Below are 22,191 nucleotides of genomic sequence, written 5' to 3'. Positions count from 1 at the left end.
ACTTCAGCAATAATGGTAGATGACAGGAAAAACACACCCTGTAAAACCAAAGATCCAAAATTTCTGCATGCTGATAAGCATTTCAATTGCAAATCACCTAATATACTAGATCTTTCATTTGACACAAAATATGTAAGAAAATTTTGCGTTACTTATGGTTGTTGATTTTATGCAATAAAAATTTCGAAGTTAGCCAAATTTGTATGCTTTCATTCATAGCCGTCATGCGAAATAACACCCTTCGACAATTTTAAATGAAAATACGAAGTATTCATTGCACAAAAGTGTGCAATATGAATACTGTGTTGTGTGCATTACCAACTCAATTCAAACTCATTGAAATCAACTGTTTAAGTAACTATGTATGTGAACAAATGCCTCACACTACATTTACTTCCTTGTGAAGTTTGCTTATAACAATGAGTCAAATTTTGGAAACCGTAATGTTCGTAACAGCAATATTATGGAATAAACTCAACAGCACTAGTCATGAGACGCTCTGACTCTTGCGCAGGAAGGATCAGATTAAGTATTCATAAAAATACTTGATCATTTCTCATAAAATTATGGTCAATGGTAAAAATTAGGAATGATTTTGTCTACTGTCAGTGTTTCCTTCCATACAGAACAATTCTCAAATAAATAATATTTGCACGAGTCTTTTTTTATCAACAATGAATATATAAGTAAAAACCATGTGTGCAAGTAGTCAGAATGCAGAAAGATTTATCTTTATTTCCTGCTACCTGCCCCCCCCCCCCCAAACCCTTCCCAGCCCCCTCACAAAAAAGAGGGTGTGTGTGTGTGGGGGGGGGGGGGGGGACAAAAACATGGAAACAACACGCTAAATCAATAAATAAACTCTGGATAATTTATCCACAACATATTGACAATAATATGATAATGGTGCATACACTTCCCAATGGAATTAGACATCAATACAATATATAAATGCTTGCTTGTACATAAACGCAGATGTTAACGAAGCCTGCAAGCTAGACTGTTGTATTTGACAATGAATGGCACTGTTACAATGTCCTCAATACGTTGCAAGGGTCAGCTGTGGTGAGAAAGGTGTTCTGTGTAGCTGTGAATGCATTCTGTCACAGTTCAGTGCGTTTGAATGTAGGCAAGCTGCTCGTGCTTGTGTGGTGGGTTCTTCAGAAACCAGGTTAGACAAAGTGGTGTTTCAAGAGCCACCGTACTGAAGATTTGTAAAACTTACAAGGAAAGTGGTAAAACATCATCTGTTAAGTCACAATGAGGACAAAACTGAATGTTGAGTGACTGTGACAGAGAGTTATTGAAGAGGATTTTGACACATAACTGCAGAACTGAATGTTGCACTCATGAACCCTGTCAGCATGAAAATATCACAAACACAGCTCCATAAAATGGGAATTGCAGAGTGAGGTGGAACTCCAAAACCAGTCATCAGTACCAGTAACGCAAATGCATGTAGCAGGAAAACATGGTGCTGAAGCCATAAACCCTGGACTATGGAGCAATGGAAGAATGTCATTTGGTCGAATGAGTTTTTACACTCAGTTTCAAACTTCTGGTTGAGTTTACACCTCTTGAGTGAAACAAGGAGGTGGTTTTGTGATGATCTGGGCAACTAATTGTGGTATTTCACGGGCCCCGCTTACTATTAGAAGTCACACTATAGCCGTTGGTGAGGAGGCTTGCGTGCCTCAGCGATACAGATGGCCGTACCGTAGGTGCAACCACAACGGAGGGGTATCTGTTGAGAGGCCAGACAAACGTGTGGTTCCTGAAGAGGGGCAGCAGCCTTTTCAGTAGTTGCAGGGGCATCAGTCTGGATGATTGACTGATCTGGCCTTGCAACACTAACCAAAATGGCCTTGCTGTTCTGGTACTGCGAACGGCTGAAAGCAAGGGGAAACTACAGCCATAATTTTTCCCGAGGGCATGTAGCTTTACTGTATGATTAAATGATGATGGCGTCCTCTTGGGTAAAATATTCCGGAGGTAAAATAGTCCCCCATTCGGATCTCCGAGCGGGGACTACTCAAGAGGACGTCGTTATCAGGAGAAAGAAAACTGGCGTTCTACGGATCGGAGCGTGGAATGTCAGATCCTTTAATCGGGCAGGTAGGTTAGAAAATTTAAAAAGGGAAATGGATAGGTTGAAGATAGATATAGTGGGAATTGTGAAGTTCGGTGGCAGGAGGAACAAGACTTTTGGTAAGGTGAATACAGGCCTATAAATACAAAATCAAATATGGGTAACGCAGGAGTAGGTTTAATAATGAATAAAAAAATAGGAGTGCACGTAAGCTACTACCAACAGCATAGTGAATGGATTATTGTGGCCAAGATAGACACGAAGCCCATGCCTACTACAGTAGTACAAGTTTATATGCCAACTAGCTCTGCAGATGATGAAGAAATTGATGAAATGTATGATGAGATAAAAGAAATGATTCAGATAGTGACGGGAGACGAAAATTTAATAGTCATGGGTGACTGGAATTCGGTAGTAGGAAAAGGGAGAGAAGGAAACACAGTGTGTGAATATGGATTGGGGGAGAGAAATGAAAGAGGAAGCCATCTGGTAGAATTTTGCACAGAGCATAACTTAATCATAGCTAACACTAGGTTCAAGAATCATAAAAGAAGGTTGTATACATGGAACAATCCTGGAGATACTAAAAGGTATCAGATAGATTATATAATGGTAAGACAGAGATTTAGGAACCAGGTTTTAAATTGTAAGACATTTTGAGGGGCATATGTGGATTCTGACCACAATCTATTGGTTATGAACTGTAGATTAAAACTGAAAAAACTGCAAAAAGGTGGGAATTTAAGGAGATGGGACCTGGATAAACTGACTAAACCAGAGGTTGTACAGAGTTTCAGGGAGAGCATAAGGGAACAATTGACAGGAATGGGGAAAGAAATACAGTAGAAGAAGAATGGGTAGCTCTGAGGGATGAAGTAGTGAAGGCAGCAGAGGATCAAGTAGGCAAAAAGACGAGGAATAGTAGAAATCCTTGGGTAACAGAAGAAATATTGAATTTAATTGATGAAAGGAGAAAATATAAAAATGCAGTAAATGAAGCAGGCAAAAGGGAATACAAACGTCTCAAAAATGAGATCGACAGGAAGTGCAAAATGGCTAAGCAGGGATGGATAGAGGACAAATGTAAGGATGTAGAGGCTTATCTCACTAGGGGTAAGATAGATACTGCCTACAGGAAAATTAAAGATACCTTTGGAGAACAGAGAGCCACTTGCATGAATATCAAGAGCTCAGATGAAAACCCAGTTCGAAGCAAAGAAGGGAAAGCAGAAAGGTGGAAGGAGTATATAGAGGATCTATAGAAGGGCGATGTACTTGAGGACAATATTATGGAAATGGAAGAGGATGTAGATGAAGATGAAATGGGAGATACGATAATTAGTGAAGAGTTTGACAAAGCACTGTAAGACCGGAGTCGAAACAAGGCCGCGGGAGTAGACAACATTCCATTGGAACTACTGACGGCCGTGGGAGAGGCAGTCCTGACAAAACTCTACCATCTGGTGAGCAAGGTGTATGAGACAGGCGAAATACCGCTCAGACTTCAAGAAGAATATAATAATTCCCATCCCAAAGAAAGCAGGTGTTGACAGATGTGAAAATTACCGAACTATCAGTTTAATAAGTCATAGCTGCAAAATACTAATGCGAATTCTTTACAGACGAATGGAAAAACTGGTAGAAGCCCACCTCGGGGAAGATCAGTTTGGATTCCGCAGAAATGTTGGAACACGTGAGGCAATACTGACCCTACGACTTATCTTGAAAATAGATTAAGGAAGGCCAAACCTACATTTCTAGCATTTGTGGACTTAGAGAAAGCTTTTGACAATGTTGACTGGAATACTCTCTTTCAAAATACAGGGAGTGAAAGGCTATTTACAATTTGTACAGAAACCAGATGGCAGTTATAAGAGTTGAGGGGCATGAAAGGGAAGCAGCGGTTGGGGAGGGAGTGAGACAGGTTTGTAGCCTGTCCCCGATGTTATTCAACCTGTATATTGAGCAAGCAGTAAAGGAAACAAAAGAAAAATTTGGAGTAGGTATTAAAGTCCATGGAGAAGAAATAAAAACGTTGAGGTTCGCCGATGACATTGTAATTCTGTCAGAGACAGCAAAGGACTTGGAAGAGCTGTTGAACGGAATGGACAGTGTCTTGAAATGAGGATATAAGATGAACATCAACAAAAGCGAAACGAGGATAATGGGAATGTAGTCAAATTAAGTCGGCTGATGCTGAGGGAATTAGATTAGGAAATGAGACACTTAAAGTAGTAAAGGAGTTTTGCTATTTGGGGAGCAAAATAACTGATGATGGTCGAAGCAGAGAGGATATAAAATGTAGACTGGCAATGGCAAGGAAAGCGTTTCTGAAGAAGAGAAATTTGTTAACATCGAGTATAGATTTAAGTGTCAGGAAGTCGTTTCTGAAAGTATTTGTATGGAGTGTAGGAATGTATGGAAGTGAAACATGGACAATAAATAGTTTGGACAAGAAGAGAATAGAAGCTTTCGAAATGTGGTGATACAGAAGAATGCTGAAGATTAGATGGGTAGATCACGTAGCTAATGAGGAGGTATTGAATAGAATTGGGGAGAAGAGGAGTTTGTGGCACAACTTGACAAGAAGAAGGGACCAGTTGGTAGGACATGTTTTGAGGCATCAAGGGATCACAAATTTAGCATTGGAGGGCAGCGTGGAGGGTAAAAATCGTAGAGGGAGACCAAGAGATGAATACACTAAGCAGATTCAGAAGGATGTAGGTTGCAGTAAGTACTGGGAGATGAGGAAGCTTGCACAGGATAGAGTAGCATGGAGAACAGCATCAAACCAGTCTCAGGACTGAAGACAACAACAACAACAACAACTTCTGGCCATCAGTTGCTTCTGAAAGGTAAGACTAAGGGAAGTTCTAACAACTCAACACTCCTCACACATGCTAATGAGAAAGACTCTCTTGGCACTCTTTTCTCCTTAAAAGAAATAAATATAGCTTTCGCATTCAAGTCTATGAATAACAATAAAGCTGCAGGCCTAAATGAACTACGAACAAAGTAAATCAAAATGTTTGATGCTGCTACAAAAAAGCGGATATTAAATATTATGAACATCTATATTTCAAAATTGCAAAATTCCTAAGGATCTGGCACAAAGTCAAATGAGTAGCACTTCTTAAGCCTGGGAAAGTGCTAACAAAACTTAAAAACTTCATCCACTTTCACTTCTTTGCCACTTGTATACTATTGGAAAGGCTGATTCTAAATCAAATATAATAGTATGTCAACACAGGTTTCATAAAAGAACAGTTGGACTTTTGCCCAGGAAAATCTTGCTGTGGATGTGTCCTTAATGTGGTCCAACACGTTCAGGATGTGTACGAAAGAGGTCAAGTGACAGGTGCGGCTTCAATCATAAAAAGCTGGTTAGAGAACTGTATCCAATCGCAAAGGATTACCAATTAACACAGTTCATCCCATGTTTGCTGCATAACTGGAGAAACTTTTTCCCACCAAAAACATGAAAAGTTGATGGAGGATTCAGAAAAATGGTCTCCCTTAAGGAAGTGTGTTGTCCCAACAGTTCTGTGATATCTACACAAATGACCAACAAATTAGCTCTGGAACTAACACATTTATTTATGCTAATGATACATCTCTTTTTGCCTAAGTTAAAATCTCTGAGGAAGTGAAGATAAAGCTGACAATACTCCTAAAGACCTGGCAAAGTATTGTGATGATAACCATTTGAGGCCAAATGCTGAAAAGAAATATGTTTGTGCATTTAATCTAAGAAACAGAGAAGCTAATAGAAAACTGATCACCTCTTGGAGAGGAGAACAACTATTCCACTAGGACCTTGGAGTAAAGGAGGACTATTATCTTACATTCACAGCCCACTGAGAAGAAATAAAGCCTTAAGTATTTACAACAAACAATATCATCTGTAATGTTACAGGAACCACTGGGCATTCAACTAAAAGTGCTGCGAACATCTGCCCTGGCACTATGATTCTCTGCAGCAGAGTATTCTGCACCAGTTTAGCAAACTTCTGTACATACCAAACAAGTTGATCCACCTCTTAAGAAGACTGGACATATTGTAAAACAGACTGTCTACAAGCAACATCTGTCAGTAAACTGTACCAAATTATGGGAGCAGCACCACTAAGTATTTATAGGAAAGAAGCTCCAGAAGTACAGAAAAAGAAACACAAACCTAATCATAGACATCACTAATTGGGGCATGAGCCTCAAAGACCGTGACTCAGATTAAGAAAGAGCTTCATGGAGGCAATTAGGGTAACCCCTTCGTCTTCAACAACTTCCCGAGATTCCTTACCTGGGCACACCGAATGAAAGTCAAAGAGGAATCAGCTGGAGACTCACAACTGCCTTATGAGACATGGAGACACTGAACACTTTCAGAATTAGCATGTCATGAAACAAAGTCAACCTCAGAACTGGAGCTTCAGCAGTGTTAGGAAATCTGCCAATGTGGTGACCTGCAGGACCAAAAACACCTGCTAGTCTGCAGGAGCCTGCCAGATACATGTACCTTGCTGCAGCTAACAAAACAGTAATCAATCAAAACTGCCAGTTACTGAGCTCCCTACATAATATGAAGAGAAATATCTTGCTGTTTGTTTTTTACCTTTCTTTCTATTTATAAATTAGTATTGCATGTATTAATCCTTGTATCTTTATTGTTATTTTATGGAATTTTCTCTGTCACTGATACTTTGAAAGAAATTATTAATGTTCTACCAATACTTTAATAATTTCATGTGCTGGACAAGCACAAACATAAATAAATTTTCCAATTCTTTCACATCACTACCTTCCCTCTTAATCAACTTTGATCAATTCGCAGCATGTTTAAAACAATTTTGTATTTCAGTAAATACAAGAATATCTTTCCCCTCACGCTAACAGGGTTAGTTGTTAACACACAATTTTCAAACATTTATATTAAATATCTAAGATGAATCTATATTGCCATCTCCAAGAATCAGCTGCCTGCAATCAGATGGATATTTCCTTATGAAAAGCAAAACGAAGTAGGATATTGATATATCTGAGTTTCAGACTGAATCTACCAGAGGCTATGGCAGGAAATGCTGGTTAAGAAAACTTCTGTTTAGTCTGAGACATGGGCTGTGGTGAGTAATGAGTAACACTGTCAATGATAATGTGACTCAAGATATTATGGACGATACCACCTAGATAGTATATTATGTGCGATGACGTTTTGGTGAAATATTTATGTAAGGCTAGAAACGCAACACTCAAATGAGGGCTTCCTCCATTCACGATTGTTCTGACCCTGTACGTGTTTTCTTAATGACGCATCCTAAATATAGCGTTAATCATACAACAAACGAGCTGTAAAAAGGAATCTATTAGTTTGCTCGCTCATCATAATATAGCCTAGTTCATACACGGCGACATGCATATCGTATTTTCACTACTTTCAAACTAAGGTGTGTAAGGACTCTTATAGTCTTCTTGGAACCTCTTCTCTGAATCAACACTTCTATATTATACACTGAAAATAGAACTTCACATTCCTCTACTGTCAATACATCAACGGAAAGAAATATAGCTTAACCACCGACACGAAATATTTCAGAACTCTATATTTCGTATTAGCAATAATGCTAGTTTGCATATGGACACCACGGAACCTTTAATTCTCTAGAATTTTGCATCAGATGAGCACTAAAGTTTGATCCTACAACGGAGAGCGATGGGTACCTACATTAACGAGAGAAACAGAAATTCACAGAATCACCGATTATCAATATCCAACAAGAACGAAAATCTTAGTTAATCACTTTTTAAACAGTATAAATATTTACCAAATAACAAAGATAATTTACGGGGCAGTCAAGTCTTGTTAATGCACACGCAAATATAAAATAACAACTTAAAATATCCCTGTAAACATGTCTACAAAATATAATTAAGATCTTTGCTCACAGCCTACGACAACGACAGATAGTTGACAGCGAATGGATTATAACCGATGTGCGCAAGCAAGTAGACACTTACCCAACCATAGTTCGCAGTTCTTCTCGTTTTCGATCAATTTCAATTTGCAGCTTTTTCTGGATCTCTTGAATTTCGGAAATTGAATGCTCTTCAAATAGTTTATCAGGATTTAATTCCAACAGATTGCTTACCGGCATTTGTACAGAAATGTTGTTCAAACTATTGTCAAAAACAAACACCTACACACCCTCTGCCACACACTGATCAGCAAGACAGCCACGGTAGAATTTCAAAGATTATTTGTAAACAAAGTGATACCCAGAGATGTTATGAAGGACACTATTCACGCTCATTAATTGCCTTACACTTCTTAATCGAACTGGTTGAAAAAAATTTTCATTTATATAACTCTATGAGGGTTTTCTTCTTACGGGAAACACTTGCAAGCTAAATCTACAAAATACAATGTCGTATGATAGCCGGTGGAGCTGGTCGTAAGAGTCATCTTTGATTTATAGAATAGCTGCCCGGCGTGTATGCAATGAAGGTTTGCATGTATATGAAACGCAGCGTTATGATTTGTGACATTTATTCAGAAAACTGAGTGCATAGCGTCTGATTGTCCAAAATGTCGAAGAAATCTGTGTTCCTGGATGTCGACAGTTCTCTTTTAGAAAAACGACTGTTGGTAGAGGTAAGAACATGTTTACTATTGCAGTGCTGTGAAACAACAACCTTTTATAGAGATACCTTTGGCGTTACTATGGTAGTGTTTACCGCTCCTTAAGTATGCAGAAGGAGCAGTTGGTTGTAAAAGTCTAGGTCAATATGCCAGTGTCATAATCAGAATTATGATAATAGTAAACAGGAGACACTTCCCAATGTTCTGCAAAATTAGGCTAGGTGAGAACTGTAGTTGACAGCTAAGGTTAAGAAAAGGGTAGATAATCAAATCAGGCAAGAGGTTTTAACGATGCTACAACGCTTCTACCTTTAGTTTGTATGTTTCTAACAGCTTCACTGCTTTAGAGACTGTAGGCAAGAGACTGCAGACGACCAAAAGCAGTCCAGGAACACAAACAAGACAGATAAAAAGCTGCAAGTTCAGGCTAGTAGTTATCAGAGGGTTGATAATGACTGGGAAGATTCTATTGCAAGGGATAAGTCATGGGAGTTTAATAAGAGTCCAAACTAATACAAAAGCCCTTCAGTAATGAATACCACATAACTAGCAGTTGTAACTTAGCAATTGTAATTCAAGTGCAGGGCTAGCAATGTCACCCGTGATTATGCTCTCTGGAAAAATATCTTTCAAGTGAGACCACACAATGAATACTGAGAGTGTTGGGAGCAATTTGGACTGTAGCCTCAACTTTTCCATGTATCTTTTCAGGTCAAATGACCTAGGGGTCCCAGTTCCACCACCACCAATTTTGTTGAAATTTATACAAAATGTGCCCATGAACCTCTGCCAAGTTTCAGCTCCAATTGTAACTTGGTGTAAATACTAGATCCATATTCTTAATGGTTTTTTTCTTTGTACCGCGAGAGCCAAAAAAGAAAAAGTGCCTTAAGTCTGGAACCCTTGTTCCCAGCCTAAAAGAACTACAGTTCTGAAACTCGTTGTCCTGGCAGCACTTTGTGCAGAAAGTCAAAACAGCATAAATGGGGATCACAAAGCAATGTTCATTGCATGATCTCTCTTCAAACTTTTTGTCATCTCAGATATCACCATATTTTGTCAAAGGATAGGTAGTGAGTAAAAGACTCTGGAAACATCGGCATTTGTTAGTGCATTCTCTGTTTGGGTGTCGGAAAACATCGGCATTTGTTAGTGCATTCTCTGTTTGGGTGTCAGAAAATTAATGAATTATGAACTTTCTTACAAATGTATTCACTGTGTTATCGAGCTCAAATAGCACCAAACATACAACATGTCGTATAATTGACACCACTGACTTTATAATCGGCATATCCAGTCTCACTGACATCAACTTTGGCTACTATTGTGGCCGGTCATTACTCTGTTGATTGTGAGCTCTGGTCACACAAATAAACTTCTTAACCCCGGGAACCCTCTGTCTGAAAAACCACCAACCAATTACCTTACCCCAGCCAGTAGCTGAAGGAGCCACAAATTGTGGGTTCCATGGCTGGCCATTCTTCTTTTGTTCCTACATATACAGCAGATAAACAGTCACAAGATTCTTGACAGCCAAAAGCTGTGAAAGAGAAAAGACGAAATCTGTGAGAAGGTTACTCCAGGGATTCCAGAGGCACCAGATCCCGCACTCTGTTGGACTCTGAACTTACATTTGGATGTTGCACCCACACCAGTGATCATGGGGCTTGACCGTCCTCCTGACCCCTTCAATTCTGACCAAGACTCCCTCAACATGAGGATCCAATCAAACTGGAATGGGTATTACTGTCACCTGTGAGAACTAAAACAACTAATTCCCTCTTGTTCTGCAGTTTGTGTAGCTCTCAACAAAACACACTTTACCAATGACCATTCTCCAAGTCGATTCTCCATGCACTCTTTAGGTACCATACTGGCCCCAAGAGTATCTGGAAGGGCCTGTACACTGGTTTGCACAAATGTTGTGAGTGAGTGAATTCCCTTTTATACCATGTTTCAAGCAGTAGCAGTGCAAGTGCGAATGACCCCAACAATTTGTATTATTTATTTTCCTCCAGGCAGGCCACTTATTTACCTTTACATGCCCACCTTAATCCAATTCCCCCCTCCCTCCGTCACCCCCCTCCCCAGTCTCCCTTTGATGGTAGCTCAACAGTTATGCTGGTTTCTTAAATAATGCTACCATTTGACCCCCTATCAGCTTGGTTTCTAGAAGGGACAATCCACAGCTGACCATCTGGTTAAATTGGAAACATTTGTCCCCCTATCAAAGTGGTTTCTGAAAGGGATGGTCCACAACCAACCATCTGGTTAAGTTGGAAACAGGCATTTTTTCTAAACGTCAATCCTTGTTGCAGTCTTGACATCACATTTTACTTACCTCCATGACTGGGGCTTTTGAAGCTCCTTACTGATTCTTATTCATCAGTCCCCCCACCTCCCTTCCAAATGGTTATTTCGAGTTAGAGTTGATACACGACTAGACTCCCCATGGGTCCAAGAGAATGGTGCCCTGCAGGGTTCTTTGCTGAGAGTTACAATCTTCATCACAGCCATGAGACAGTGACCTCCATTGAAACTGTCATCACCCCCATGGTGTAGGTTGGTAACTTGTATTTGGTGTAGCTCCCAATCTGTAGTCTTGACTGGATATCAGCTCCAAGGTGCCATCCAAAGGGCCTTTGGGTGACCCCTCACCTTGGCTTCCAATTCTCTCCTGCAAAAACATGAGTTGTGCATTTCTGTTGGCATGCCACAATCCATCCTAACACAGAACTCATTTTTGGATACCCAGTTTTTGGGTTTCATTGCACAGTCCTGATTTTTGGTACTTCTCTTTGATAAAAAGCTTCATGGCTGTCCCATGTTCGTCAGCTATACTAGCTGCATGCAAAAGGTTAATGCTCTCTTCCTCCTTTTTCACACCTCATGAGGTGCAGTTGCACTGTTTTCCTCCAGCTAGAATAGAGCCATGGGTATTTCTTGCCTGTTACAAGAAGTTTCTAAAGGAAGTCTTTATATTGACAACTCTGCTATTATTAGGTCACCCATCAGTTTTAGCTCATTTTACAACCTTCCCCTCAGTCTTTTTGGCTTAGTTACTTATGGTCCGCATGTATGGTTTGACTTCCACTTTTCTAAATTTCACCAAAGTGTAGGCCATATGGAGAAGGACACCTTACATGGTGCATAATCTGTCCAACATGCACTATGAACTTCTGCTCTTACTGTTAGAGTGGATTTATATTAATCCAGCAGAGTAGCTAATATGTTGCGGGAGTGGGGAGAGGAAGGTGGGACTCACCATGTTCTCACACAGTTGTAGTCCCCTGTCAATGTAGGAATCACACCGCTGATGCCACAGCTGTAACCTACCCATGTTTGCTGAGGAGTAGGTGCCTGTCCATTTTGGGACGTCTGGCAACAGTTACTATGCCAGGTAGATTTTGCTGTGACGGGGAGAGCCTCCGATCAGAGTGAGTGGCATCGGGATGGATGATCCACAATCAAACAAATCAAACTCATCCATACTGATGGCTGTGCTGACACAGCTGTCTCAGCAGATAGAAAGTAAGATTTTAATGCAGAGGCTTACAACTCCATGGCATTTCCATCTTTGATTGAGCGATGAGATGAGAGATGGGCAAGGAAAAATGGAGGTAGACAGTTTGTTCAGTTCTTGGTATGCTCCAGAAGCAATGGAGAATCTTTTGCAACAATGAAGTCACTGTTTTGTGTTGAAAATATTTTGGATAGGTCCAGAGAAGTTACAACGATAGAGAAAATGAGAAGTGGGTCTTTGTTGATCAGAACTTTGGATGCTAACCAATCCCAGGAACTTCAGGCCTGTGATAAACTTGGGATATACTAGATATCATCTCTCCTCAAAAACAAATTCAACAGGATTCACAGTGTCATCTTTCATTGCGGCCTAATGATTCCCTCCCCCCAGTGCTCACATTTGTTTTGTGAATACATGCTTGGCCAACAAGGGGCCTGGGTGGTTGAAGTAATACTTCACTTTCCGTGCAAGTCCATCCTTCTGCTATTTTTCCCCCCCTTTGCCTTTCCATTGGATGATCTTCTTAGTGCCGACTATGCTTCGATTTCGTTTATGATACTGGACCTTTTTTTCCTGGCACTTTATTCAACTGTGCTCCATTCACTACATGGTCACCATTGTTAGATTGGACCTACCACTCCTCTTCAAATTCTACAGAAGTGCGGACCCTGCAGGGAAAGTCATCCTATGTGGTGTACATTCCACTTTTTGTGCCTCTCTGGCTTTGCACCCCTTCCTTTTTGGCTAAGGTAATATACCCAAAACCCAACACAGAATCCATTCTGTAATTTGGGGGGGGGGGGGGGGTGCTCATCAAGTACCTGCATGGTGGTAGCCCCTGAAAAATCAGGGACTGCATTACTGGTACCTAAACAGGACACTCCATGTGTATGCCAGTGACTATGTGGGCTGGGAATTTGAGGCAGTGGTTCACTAGCCAGGTAGCCATTGCTGTGGGTGGGTGGTGCCCGTGGGGGAACCTTCATTCAGAGTGAGTGGCACCAAGGTGGATTACTCACAAAGGAAGTGGCTCTAACTTTGTTCCTCTAGTGACTGTACAGCTCCAGCAGTCTCGTCTGAAGGAAAGGATTACTTCAGTCCAGAGATGTATGACCCCACTATGTTTCCTTCCCTGACTGTGCTGTGAGAGAAACATAGGGCTTAGACAAGGGAAGAAATACTCCCCAAAATACTAGGACTGACAGGGATTCCTTTTTGTCTACAAAACCATTGTTCTTTGTTGAACGCCTTGACAGGCTTGGGGAAGTAGCATTGATTTCAAAAATGAAAAGAGGTTCAGTTCTGGCTAAAACTGCACCCCATGCCCAATTGCAGGATTTGCTTGCCAAGCTGTGTCGCATTCCTGAAACTATCACCTCCCATAATAGTCCTGTTGTATTACAGGATATCATCTTCCCTCGTGACCACCTTTTGCATACTGATGCCAGTTTGAAGCAATGGAGTGTGCATTTTGTCCATTGTGTCCAGTAGGGACCAAAAAGCAATAGGGTTGAAACTTGGGCCCTCATCTTGCCCTTCAAAGGTGACTCATTGCCAACAAAAGTCAAATAATGGTCTATTGATGCGATACGAAACCGTATGTTCCCCCTTCCATGCAGTACTTCAAATGCTTGAGATTCGGGCATGTCGTCTTGCTGTGTTGCCAGCCCCACCTGTATTTATTGTGAACTTCAGTTGCACACAGGTGCTCCTTGTGCTCTTCCACCGTCTTTGTCCACTGCAGGAAGCACCATTCCCTGTGTTCCAAAGAGAGAAGAAAATCCAAGACCCTTGACCAACTTGTGTATCAGGAGTCCAAGAAGTAGTATGAGTGTCAGTGTGTATGTATGTATGATAACATTTGCTTTGGTTAAGACAGTGTCATCCTCTCTAGTGACAGTACCTTCACTGTTCATGCCTTTCACTCTGGGGCCCCAGGGCCACTCAACTACACTCGCTCCTACAGTGGTTGAGGCCCTCCTCCTACTGTTTGCGCCATGCCTACTTCAGGAGCATTGACTCCCCATCCACTGGGGATGTCAATCCCCAACCCTCAGCCACAGAAGCAACACCCATCTCCATTGTCTTTCACCAAGAAGGATCTCTTGGGATTCTCCCCTTCCAAGATTCAGCATATCTGCAACTGGATACAAGCCGGTGTCTGAAAGAGTTATGGGTTGCCGGGCATAGGCTTTTGCGTTCCTACACTGTCCTTAAAACTAGGGCTGACAGATGAAAATCATGAATGGAGAAGAGGGACAAAAAGAACACTTCGAGAATGAAGGAGGCTCCGATGGCACTCATGCCACCAGATCCTTCATGTTCCAACTCTGTACCCAAGGTGGAAGTTCTGGTGGCCCCTGTGGCACCGCATCCTCCCACATAAACTTCTTCAGAACCAACATGTATTGATGCCGTATCCTCGCAGCTGGTGGTAGCAGGAAGTAACTCGATCCTCCAGTGGAACTGTAGCAGTTTTTTTCCACCAGCTGGTTGAGCTATGACGATGTCACTTATACATTTTCCCAGCTTTCTGCAATACCCGCCAGGAAACTTGGCTCCAGTATTGCAAACCTCTACCCTTAAATGGTTGTCGGGACTATTTTAACCCTGTGGTGCATGATTTTCACAGCAATGGACAACTTTTAATTGTCACTTCTAGCGTTTTCAGTCATGAGGCTGCAAATGCATGCAGTGCACAACACTAGTAGGGAATGCTCACTGCAGTGGATGGGGTGCATTTGCAGGATCAGAACTGATTGAAAATACCAAAGAATGGACCATTAAGAGCTGTCGACTGTAGAGGATGCTATGCATCACAGGGTGGTTAAGAATCAAGCTGACTATGATGGAGCATTAGGCAAAGTTTGCGCGTACATTCTGGACTCTGTCTACAGTGAACACAAGCCAGTCAATACAACTTTGGAGGTTGTGGCTATATTTGTGAGAATATCTCTGAGACCAAGTTGTTTCCACTGATTTCTCAGCTCCTTCCTCCCATCCTCATTTTGGGCGACTTCAGTGCCCTCCCTTTGGAGCTGCAGTAAGTTATCAAAACTTTGCTTGCATAGCTCAGTCTTTGCCTCTCGTACATCAGTGTTGCCACACACTTCAGTGTGCTGTATGGACCTTAATTCGACCATTGATCTTTCCATTTGCATCCCTGGTCTTCTCCTCTCCATACATTGGAGAGTCTATGATGAACTATGCAACTGTGATCATATTCCAATCGTCCTGCCCTCCATCAGCATCACTTGCCTGGGTGTCCTCCCAGTTGGGCTGTCAATAATGCTGATTGGTATGCCATTGCCTTTACCATCACCCATACCACCCCACCATATAGAAAATATATGAAACTCTCCAGAGCACGACTCCAGCCATTATATTGGCAGCAGACTTAGCGAAACCCTCTTCCTTTGGACCCCCCATGGGAAAAAATATCTTGGTGGAATTCAGAAATCGCCTAGGCCATTAGAGATGCACAGACAGTCTCTCCAGTTCCATAAGTGACATCCATTTATAGAGGACCTCATTGCCTTTAAATGGCTCAGTGCCCGAGTCCACCACAAAATAAAACGACAGAAACAAATAACCTGGGAACAGTACGTTACTGCCATTGGACTGCATACCCCCCCTTTGCAGGCATGAACAAAGATTTAGTTCCTCTATGGACACCAGGTGCACCTGGTGTTTCCCTGAATGGTGTCACCTACACTGACCCAGATTCTGTCACCAAACATTTTGCTCTGCGCTATGGTTGAACCCTTTGCATCTGAGAATTATCAGCCAATATTTCATGACAAACAGCGGGTGGAGCGAATTCACTTACCTATCAATATATGTTGCCACTTCCCCATAATGCTCTGTTCAGTTAGTGGGAATTCCTCAGTACCCTAGTTCTCTGCCCTGATATGGCTCCAGGGACAGACTGCATCCACAGCCAAATGTTCAGACACCTATTGGTGGATTGCCAATGTCACACCCTTGCCATTTTTAATCATATCTGGAGCAAGATTGAATTCCCACGTCAGTGGTGAAAAAGTGAGGCTGTCTCAGTTATGAAACTCCATAAACACCACCTGAAGATGGGTCATGCTATCACCCATTTAGTCTCACCAGTGTTTTTTGCAAATTGCTTGAACATGTGGTGAATTGGTAGTCATGTTGGTACCTTGAATCTCGGGGACTTTTATTTATTTATTTATTTATTTATTTATTTATTTATTTATTTATTGTTCCGTGGGACCAAATTAAGGAGAAATCTCCATGGTCATGGAACGAGTCAATACATGAAATTATAACACGATATTAGAAACAGATAAAATGAAATATAGAAAAAAAAAACATATTCAGGTGACATGTCATAAGTTTAAATGAAGACAATCAACAATGTAACACTGGAATTTGCTTAATTTTTTAGCTCTTCCAGGAGCTCCTCGACAGAATAGAAGGAGTGAGCCATGAGGAAACTCTTCAGTTTAGACTTAAAAGAGTTTGGGCTACTGCTAAGATTTTTGAGTTCTTGTGGTAGCTTATTGAAAATGGATGCAGCAGAATACTGCACTCCTTTCTGCACAAGAGTCAAGGAACTGCATTCTACATGCAGATTTGATTTCTGCCTAGTATTAACTGAGTGAAAGCTGCTAACTCTTGGGAATAGGCTAATATTGCTAACAACAAACGACATTAAAGAAAATATATACTGTGAGGGCAATGTCAGAATTCCCAGATTTTTGAATAGGGGTCGACAAGAGGTTCTCGAACTTACACCACATATAGCTCGAACAGCCCGTTTTTGAGCCAAAAATACCCTTTTTGAATCAGAAGAATTACCCCAAAAAATAATACCATACGACATAAGCGTATGAAAATATGCGAAGTAGACTACTTTTCGTGTTGAAGTGTCACTTATTTCAGATACTGTTCTAATGGTAAATAAAGCAGCATTTAGTTTCTGAACAAGATCCTGAACATGGGCTTTCCACAACAGCTTACTATCTATCCGTACGCCTAGGAACTTGAACTGTTCCGTCTCGCTTATAACATGCCCATTCTGTCTGATTAAAATGTCAGTTCTTGTTGAATTGTGAGTTAGAAACTGTAAAAACTGAGTCTTACTGTGATTTAGCATCAAATTATTTTCCACAAGCCACGAACTTATTTCATGAACTAAATTATTTGTTACTGTTTCAATATTACACACAAGATCCTTCACTATCAAGCTGGTGTCATCAGTAAACAGAAATATTTTTGAATCACCTGTAATACTAGAAGGCATATCATTTATATAAATAAGAAACAGCAGTGGCCCCAGCACCGACCCTTGGGGAACGCCCCACTTAACAGTGCCCCATTGGGACTGAACATCACTACCACTCTCAATGTTGCGGAGAATTACCCTCTGCTTTCTGTTCTTAAAGTAAGAGGCGAACCAATTGTAAGCTACTCCCCTTACTCCATAATGGTCCAACTTCTGCAGTAATATTTTGTGGTCAACACAGTCAAAAGCCTTCGTTAAATCAAAGAAAACACCTAGCGTTCGCAACCTTTTATTTAATCCGTCCAAAACCTCACAGAGAAAAGAGAATATAGCATTTTCAGTTGTTAAACCATTTCTAAAACCAAACTGAACATTTGACAGCAAATTATGTGAATTTAAATGCTCCAGTAACCTTGTATATACAACCTTCTCGATAACTTTAGCAAACACCGATGGCATAGAAATAGGTCTAAAATTGTCAACATTATCAATGTCTCCCTTTTTATAAAGTGGCTTCACTACCGAGTATTTTAATCAATCAGGAAACCGACCACTCCTAAACGAAAAGTTACAGATATGGCTAAGTACTGGGCTAACATACATAGAACAATACTTCAGTATTCTGCTAGATACCCCGTCATATCCATGAGAGTTCTTGGTCTTTAGTGATTTAATTATTAACTCAATCTCCCTCTTGTCAGTATCATGGAGGAGCATTTCAGGTAACAGTCTCGGAACACTTTTGTCTAAGAGCGCTATATGATTCCCTGTTGGAATTAGGTTTCTATTTAGTTCACCTGCTATATTCAGAAAGTGATTATTAAATACTGTACATATATGCGACTTATCAGTAACACGGACATTCCCACTACGCACTGATTCTATATCCTCGACCTGTCTCTGCAGACCAGCAACTTCCTTTACGACTGACCATATGGTTTTAATTTTATCCTGAGACTTAGCTATTCTATCTGCATACCACATACTTTTTGCCTTCCTAATAACATTTTTGAGCACCTTACAATACTGTTTGTAATGGGCTGCTGCATTTAGATTTTGACTGTTTCTAACGTTTTGATATAATTGCCACTTTGTTCTACAAGATATTCTTATCCCTCTAGTCAGCCACCCAGGCTACCTGTTTGTGCTAGTACCCTGTTTTAAACGTTGTAACAGAAAGCAACTTTCAAAGAGCATGAGAAAGGTCTTTAGAAAAGCATTATATTTATCGTTTACTGTCTCAGCGCTATAAACATCTTGCCACTCTTGTTCCTTTATAAGGTTTACAAAGGTCTCTACAGCAACCGGATCAGCTTTCCTGAACAGCTGATGACTATATTTAACACGAGTTGCAGCATAAAAATCTTTTAAAGTTAAAATTTGCGCATCATGATCTGAAAGGCCATTCACCTTTTTTCTAACAGAATGCCCTTCTAGTAATGAGGAATGAACAAAAATGTTGTCTATGGTTGTTCTACTGTTCCCTTGCACTCTCGTTGGAAAGAATACGGTTTGCATAAGATTATATGAATTAAAGAGGTCTACCAGCATCCTCTTCCTTGCACAATCACTTATACAATTAATATTGAAGTCACCACATATAACTAACTTTTTGTATTTCCTATAAAGTGAACCAAGAACCTCCTCTAGCTTTAGCAAAAATGCTGTGAAATCGGAGTCTGGGGATCTATAAATAACAACAGTTACAAGTTTAACTCCGTTAAATTTAACCACACCTGCACAACATTCAAACACCTTTTCAGTGCAGTACTTTGAAACATCAATTGACTCAAATGCGATGCCGTTTTTCACATACATGGCTACTCCCCCACACCGCAAAGAGCTCCTCGAAAAGCAGCCAGCCAACCTGTATCCTGGTAAAGGAAGCCTCTGAATTATCTCCTTATTTAAGAAGTGTTCAGATATACCAATAATTTCAGAGTCAACATCTATAAGCAGTTCACTAACTTTATCCCTAATACCTTGTATATTTTGATGAAATATACTAATTCCCTCATTACTCGGATACCTAAGCTTTGTCAAAAGTGATTCCCTTGTTAGAGAGACTTCCCTTAAGCAGGAATACCTATCAGCTGACTTCAATCTAAAAAAGGTGCAGCTCTAACACACACTACTGCAGGAATTTTCCCATGAGTGATCCCACCAACCCCACCTATGCTGTCACCTATAAGCTTTGCCAACCTCCCCTTCCCATACCTGTTGAGGTGCAGGCCGTGTCTAGTGAAACCCGTCCTGCTGATAGACTCCACCGACACCACTGAAATGTGACCCATGCTTTCTGTCATCAGCGCACCCCCAAGTCTCATGTTATTACGCCTGACGGCTGTATTAAGATGAGGCCGATCGTGACGCTGAAACAGTTCCACGAAATGCACATTCGTGTTGCCAGTCTGAGTGGCTATCTTTTCCAGGTCACCATCTATGTTATACTCCCCATCCCTACCAATACTATTACCAGCCCCACCCACAATCACTACCTGATCCTCTTTAGTAAAATCCCTACATAACCCCCCTATGTTAACAGTCACCTGAGCCAACCCTGCATTAGGCTTCACAATGCTGGTGACCTGGTACTCACTTCCCAGCACTTCCTGCAACTGCTGGCCTACACCTCTGCCATGTGAACTACCTAACAGCAGAACCTTCTTCTTCCTCTTCGACTTTGCAACTGTTCTAGGCACAGTAACTACTGAGGTCTGCTGCATACTTCCTACATCTACAGCTACTAGAGATTCCTCTCCACTAGACTCTGACAGTTGGTCATATCTATTGTAAACACCAATAGTAAAACTATCTGAAAATCTTCTTCTCCTAGCAGATCTCTTGCCAACAGCCAGCTCCCATTCCCCAACCCCCTTCTCCCTCCTCATCCTATCTAGCTCCTCCTGTGCGTTTTTCAACTGCACCTGAAGGGCACAGATCTTACGCTCCTGCTCCTCTATCAGTTTACTCTTGCTACATAACCTGCAGTTCCAGGAGAGGATCTCACCAGAATGCCCACTGGCTTCCCCACTGCATTCCCCCCAGTGAAAATACTTCGAACAAGTGTCACACCGCAATCCACTACTCACGAACCTACGGCAAAGCCCACACTTCTCACTCATGGTAAAATTTTACTTTTTCTAAGTTCCGCTACTACAATAAGAAGATGCTAAAAACCTGACTACAATAATCACAAACTTACTCTACAAGGGAAGTAACTACTATTATTAACAGTATTAATAAACAACAAATGTGAATATAACAAAAGACTAATACAGAAAGAGAATCAAACGTCTAATCACACAGTAACGAGCTGTAAACAGTTCCCAAAAGGTTCTTCTGAAATTATTTCACCAGAAAACACCACGAACACCGGTTGAAGACTACTAAAGTTCCTAAATAAATCACTATGCACAAACAATTAATTAGTACTTAGCTTTCGATGCGCCGCTACAGCTGCAACTGGTCAGCGCGGAATGTAAACACAGGCAAGAGGTTAAGTTGCTCGATACGAAACACAAATATCACGTCACAACAGAAGAAAGGCAGAGCTGAATGAAGAAACCACTAATACGTCACTTATATAGTAAATATTATCACAAAAACCGTTAAAATATGTATCTGGAACCTACAAATATATGAAAACTTAGAGAGCGATCTCACACGCAGTCACTCGCTTATGACGTCACACCTCCTGCTGTTCCAGGGTGGTTTTCACCAACATTGTTTTACTGCTGACACTTTTGTGTGCCTGGAGTCTTCTGTCTGTTCAGGTTTTGCCTGACGTCAACACTTATCACTTCTTTTTTGACTTGCAGAAGTCCTATGACCTCATAAGGTGTCTTCACATCCTCGTCACCGTACACGAGTAGGCTCTAGGGCCCATTCTAGATTTTTGTCTGAAACTTCTTGTCACATCATATTTTCCAGTTCAAGTTGTTGCTTCTCACAGTAACCTTCCTCCCTGCCACCCTCTCATATACAAGAGGTGGGATCATACAGGGCTTTATATTGAGTGTGCCATGTTTTCTAGTGGCTATCAATAGTCTAGCATCAGCTGTTGCTCTTTGTATGCTGACGATTTTTACATGTTCTATTGCTCCTCCACTGTGAGTGTTGAAAACCAACTGCAGGGTGTCATATAAAAGGTGCAGTCATGGGCTCTTGCCCATGGCTTCCATTTTTCAGCTGCCACGACATACATTGTGCACGTCTGTTGCCATCATACTGTCCATCCACAACCAGAATTATACCTCGATGACCAATTGCTCCATGTGTTGATCTTTCGCTCTCTGGGGTCGTCTTTGACGCCCAAATGACATTGCTTCCCCATCTTCCCCAACTTAAGTGAACGAGCTGGTCACACCTTTGCTGCCTCAGTAACACCAGCTGTAGTGCAGACTGTTCTACACTTCTGCAACAGAATGCAGCTCTCATACTGTCCCGTCTTGAGTATGAAAGTCTGGCATATGGCTCGGCATTGCCTTCAGCATTGTGGATGCTGGACCCAATACACCATTGTGGAGTCTGACTGGTGACAGGTGCCTTTTGGACCTGGCTTGTGAACAGCCTACTCGTGGAGGCTGGGGTCCTTACTCCACTACAGATCAGGTATTAACAACTGCTGCTCAAGTATGCGATACTCATTTGCTACTCCCCTGAGCATCCAAACTACCGTGTCC

The 22,191-nt window shown here is 41.3% G+C and overlaps 2 protein-coding genes across 4 annotated transcripts in view; one reads left to right on the top strand and one right to left on the bottom strand.

The window, feature by feature from the left end:
* LOC126198486 (conserved oligomeric Golgi complex subunit 1) overlaps positions 1–8,330 on the bottom strand; it is a 108,472-nt gene extending 100,142 nt beyond the window's left edge. The window contains exon 1 of one of the 3 annotated variants that reach the window (XM_049934857.1): positions 8,102–8,330. In XM_049934857.1, coding sequence (XP_049790814.1) covers positions 8,102–8,238 — 137 coding nt within the window. In that variant the 5' untranslated portion in view covers positions 8,239–8,330. Of the gene's footprint in view, positions 1–7,908; positions 7,991–8,101 lie in introns of those variants that run through there. The other 2 variants (XM_049934856.1, XM_049934858.1) reach the window with 2 other exon arrangements.
* Positions 8,331–8,456: 126 nt separating this feature from the next.
* LOC126198487 (PIH1 domain-containing protein 1-like) overlaps positions 8,457–22,191 on the top strand; it is a 69,416-nt gene continuing 55,681 nt past the window's right edge. The window contains exon 1 of the mRNA XM_049934859.1: positions 8,457–8,735. Within this exon, the coding sequence (XP_049790816.1) occupies positions 8,670–8,735 (66 nt within the window). The 5' untranslated portion in view covers positions 8,457–8,669. The remainder of the gene's footprint in view (positions 8,736–22,191) is intronic.

The sequence above is a fragment of the Schistocerca nitens genome, chromosome 8 (genome assembly GCF_023898315.1).
Source record: "Schistocerca nitens isolate TAMUIC-IGC-003100 chromosome 8, iqSchNite1.1, whole genome shotgun sequence".
NCBI lineage: Eukaryota > Metazoa > Arthropoda > Insecta > Orthoptera > Acrididae > Schistocerca > Schistocerca nitens.
This window is presented reverse-complemented; position numbering and strand designations above follow the sequence as displayed.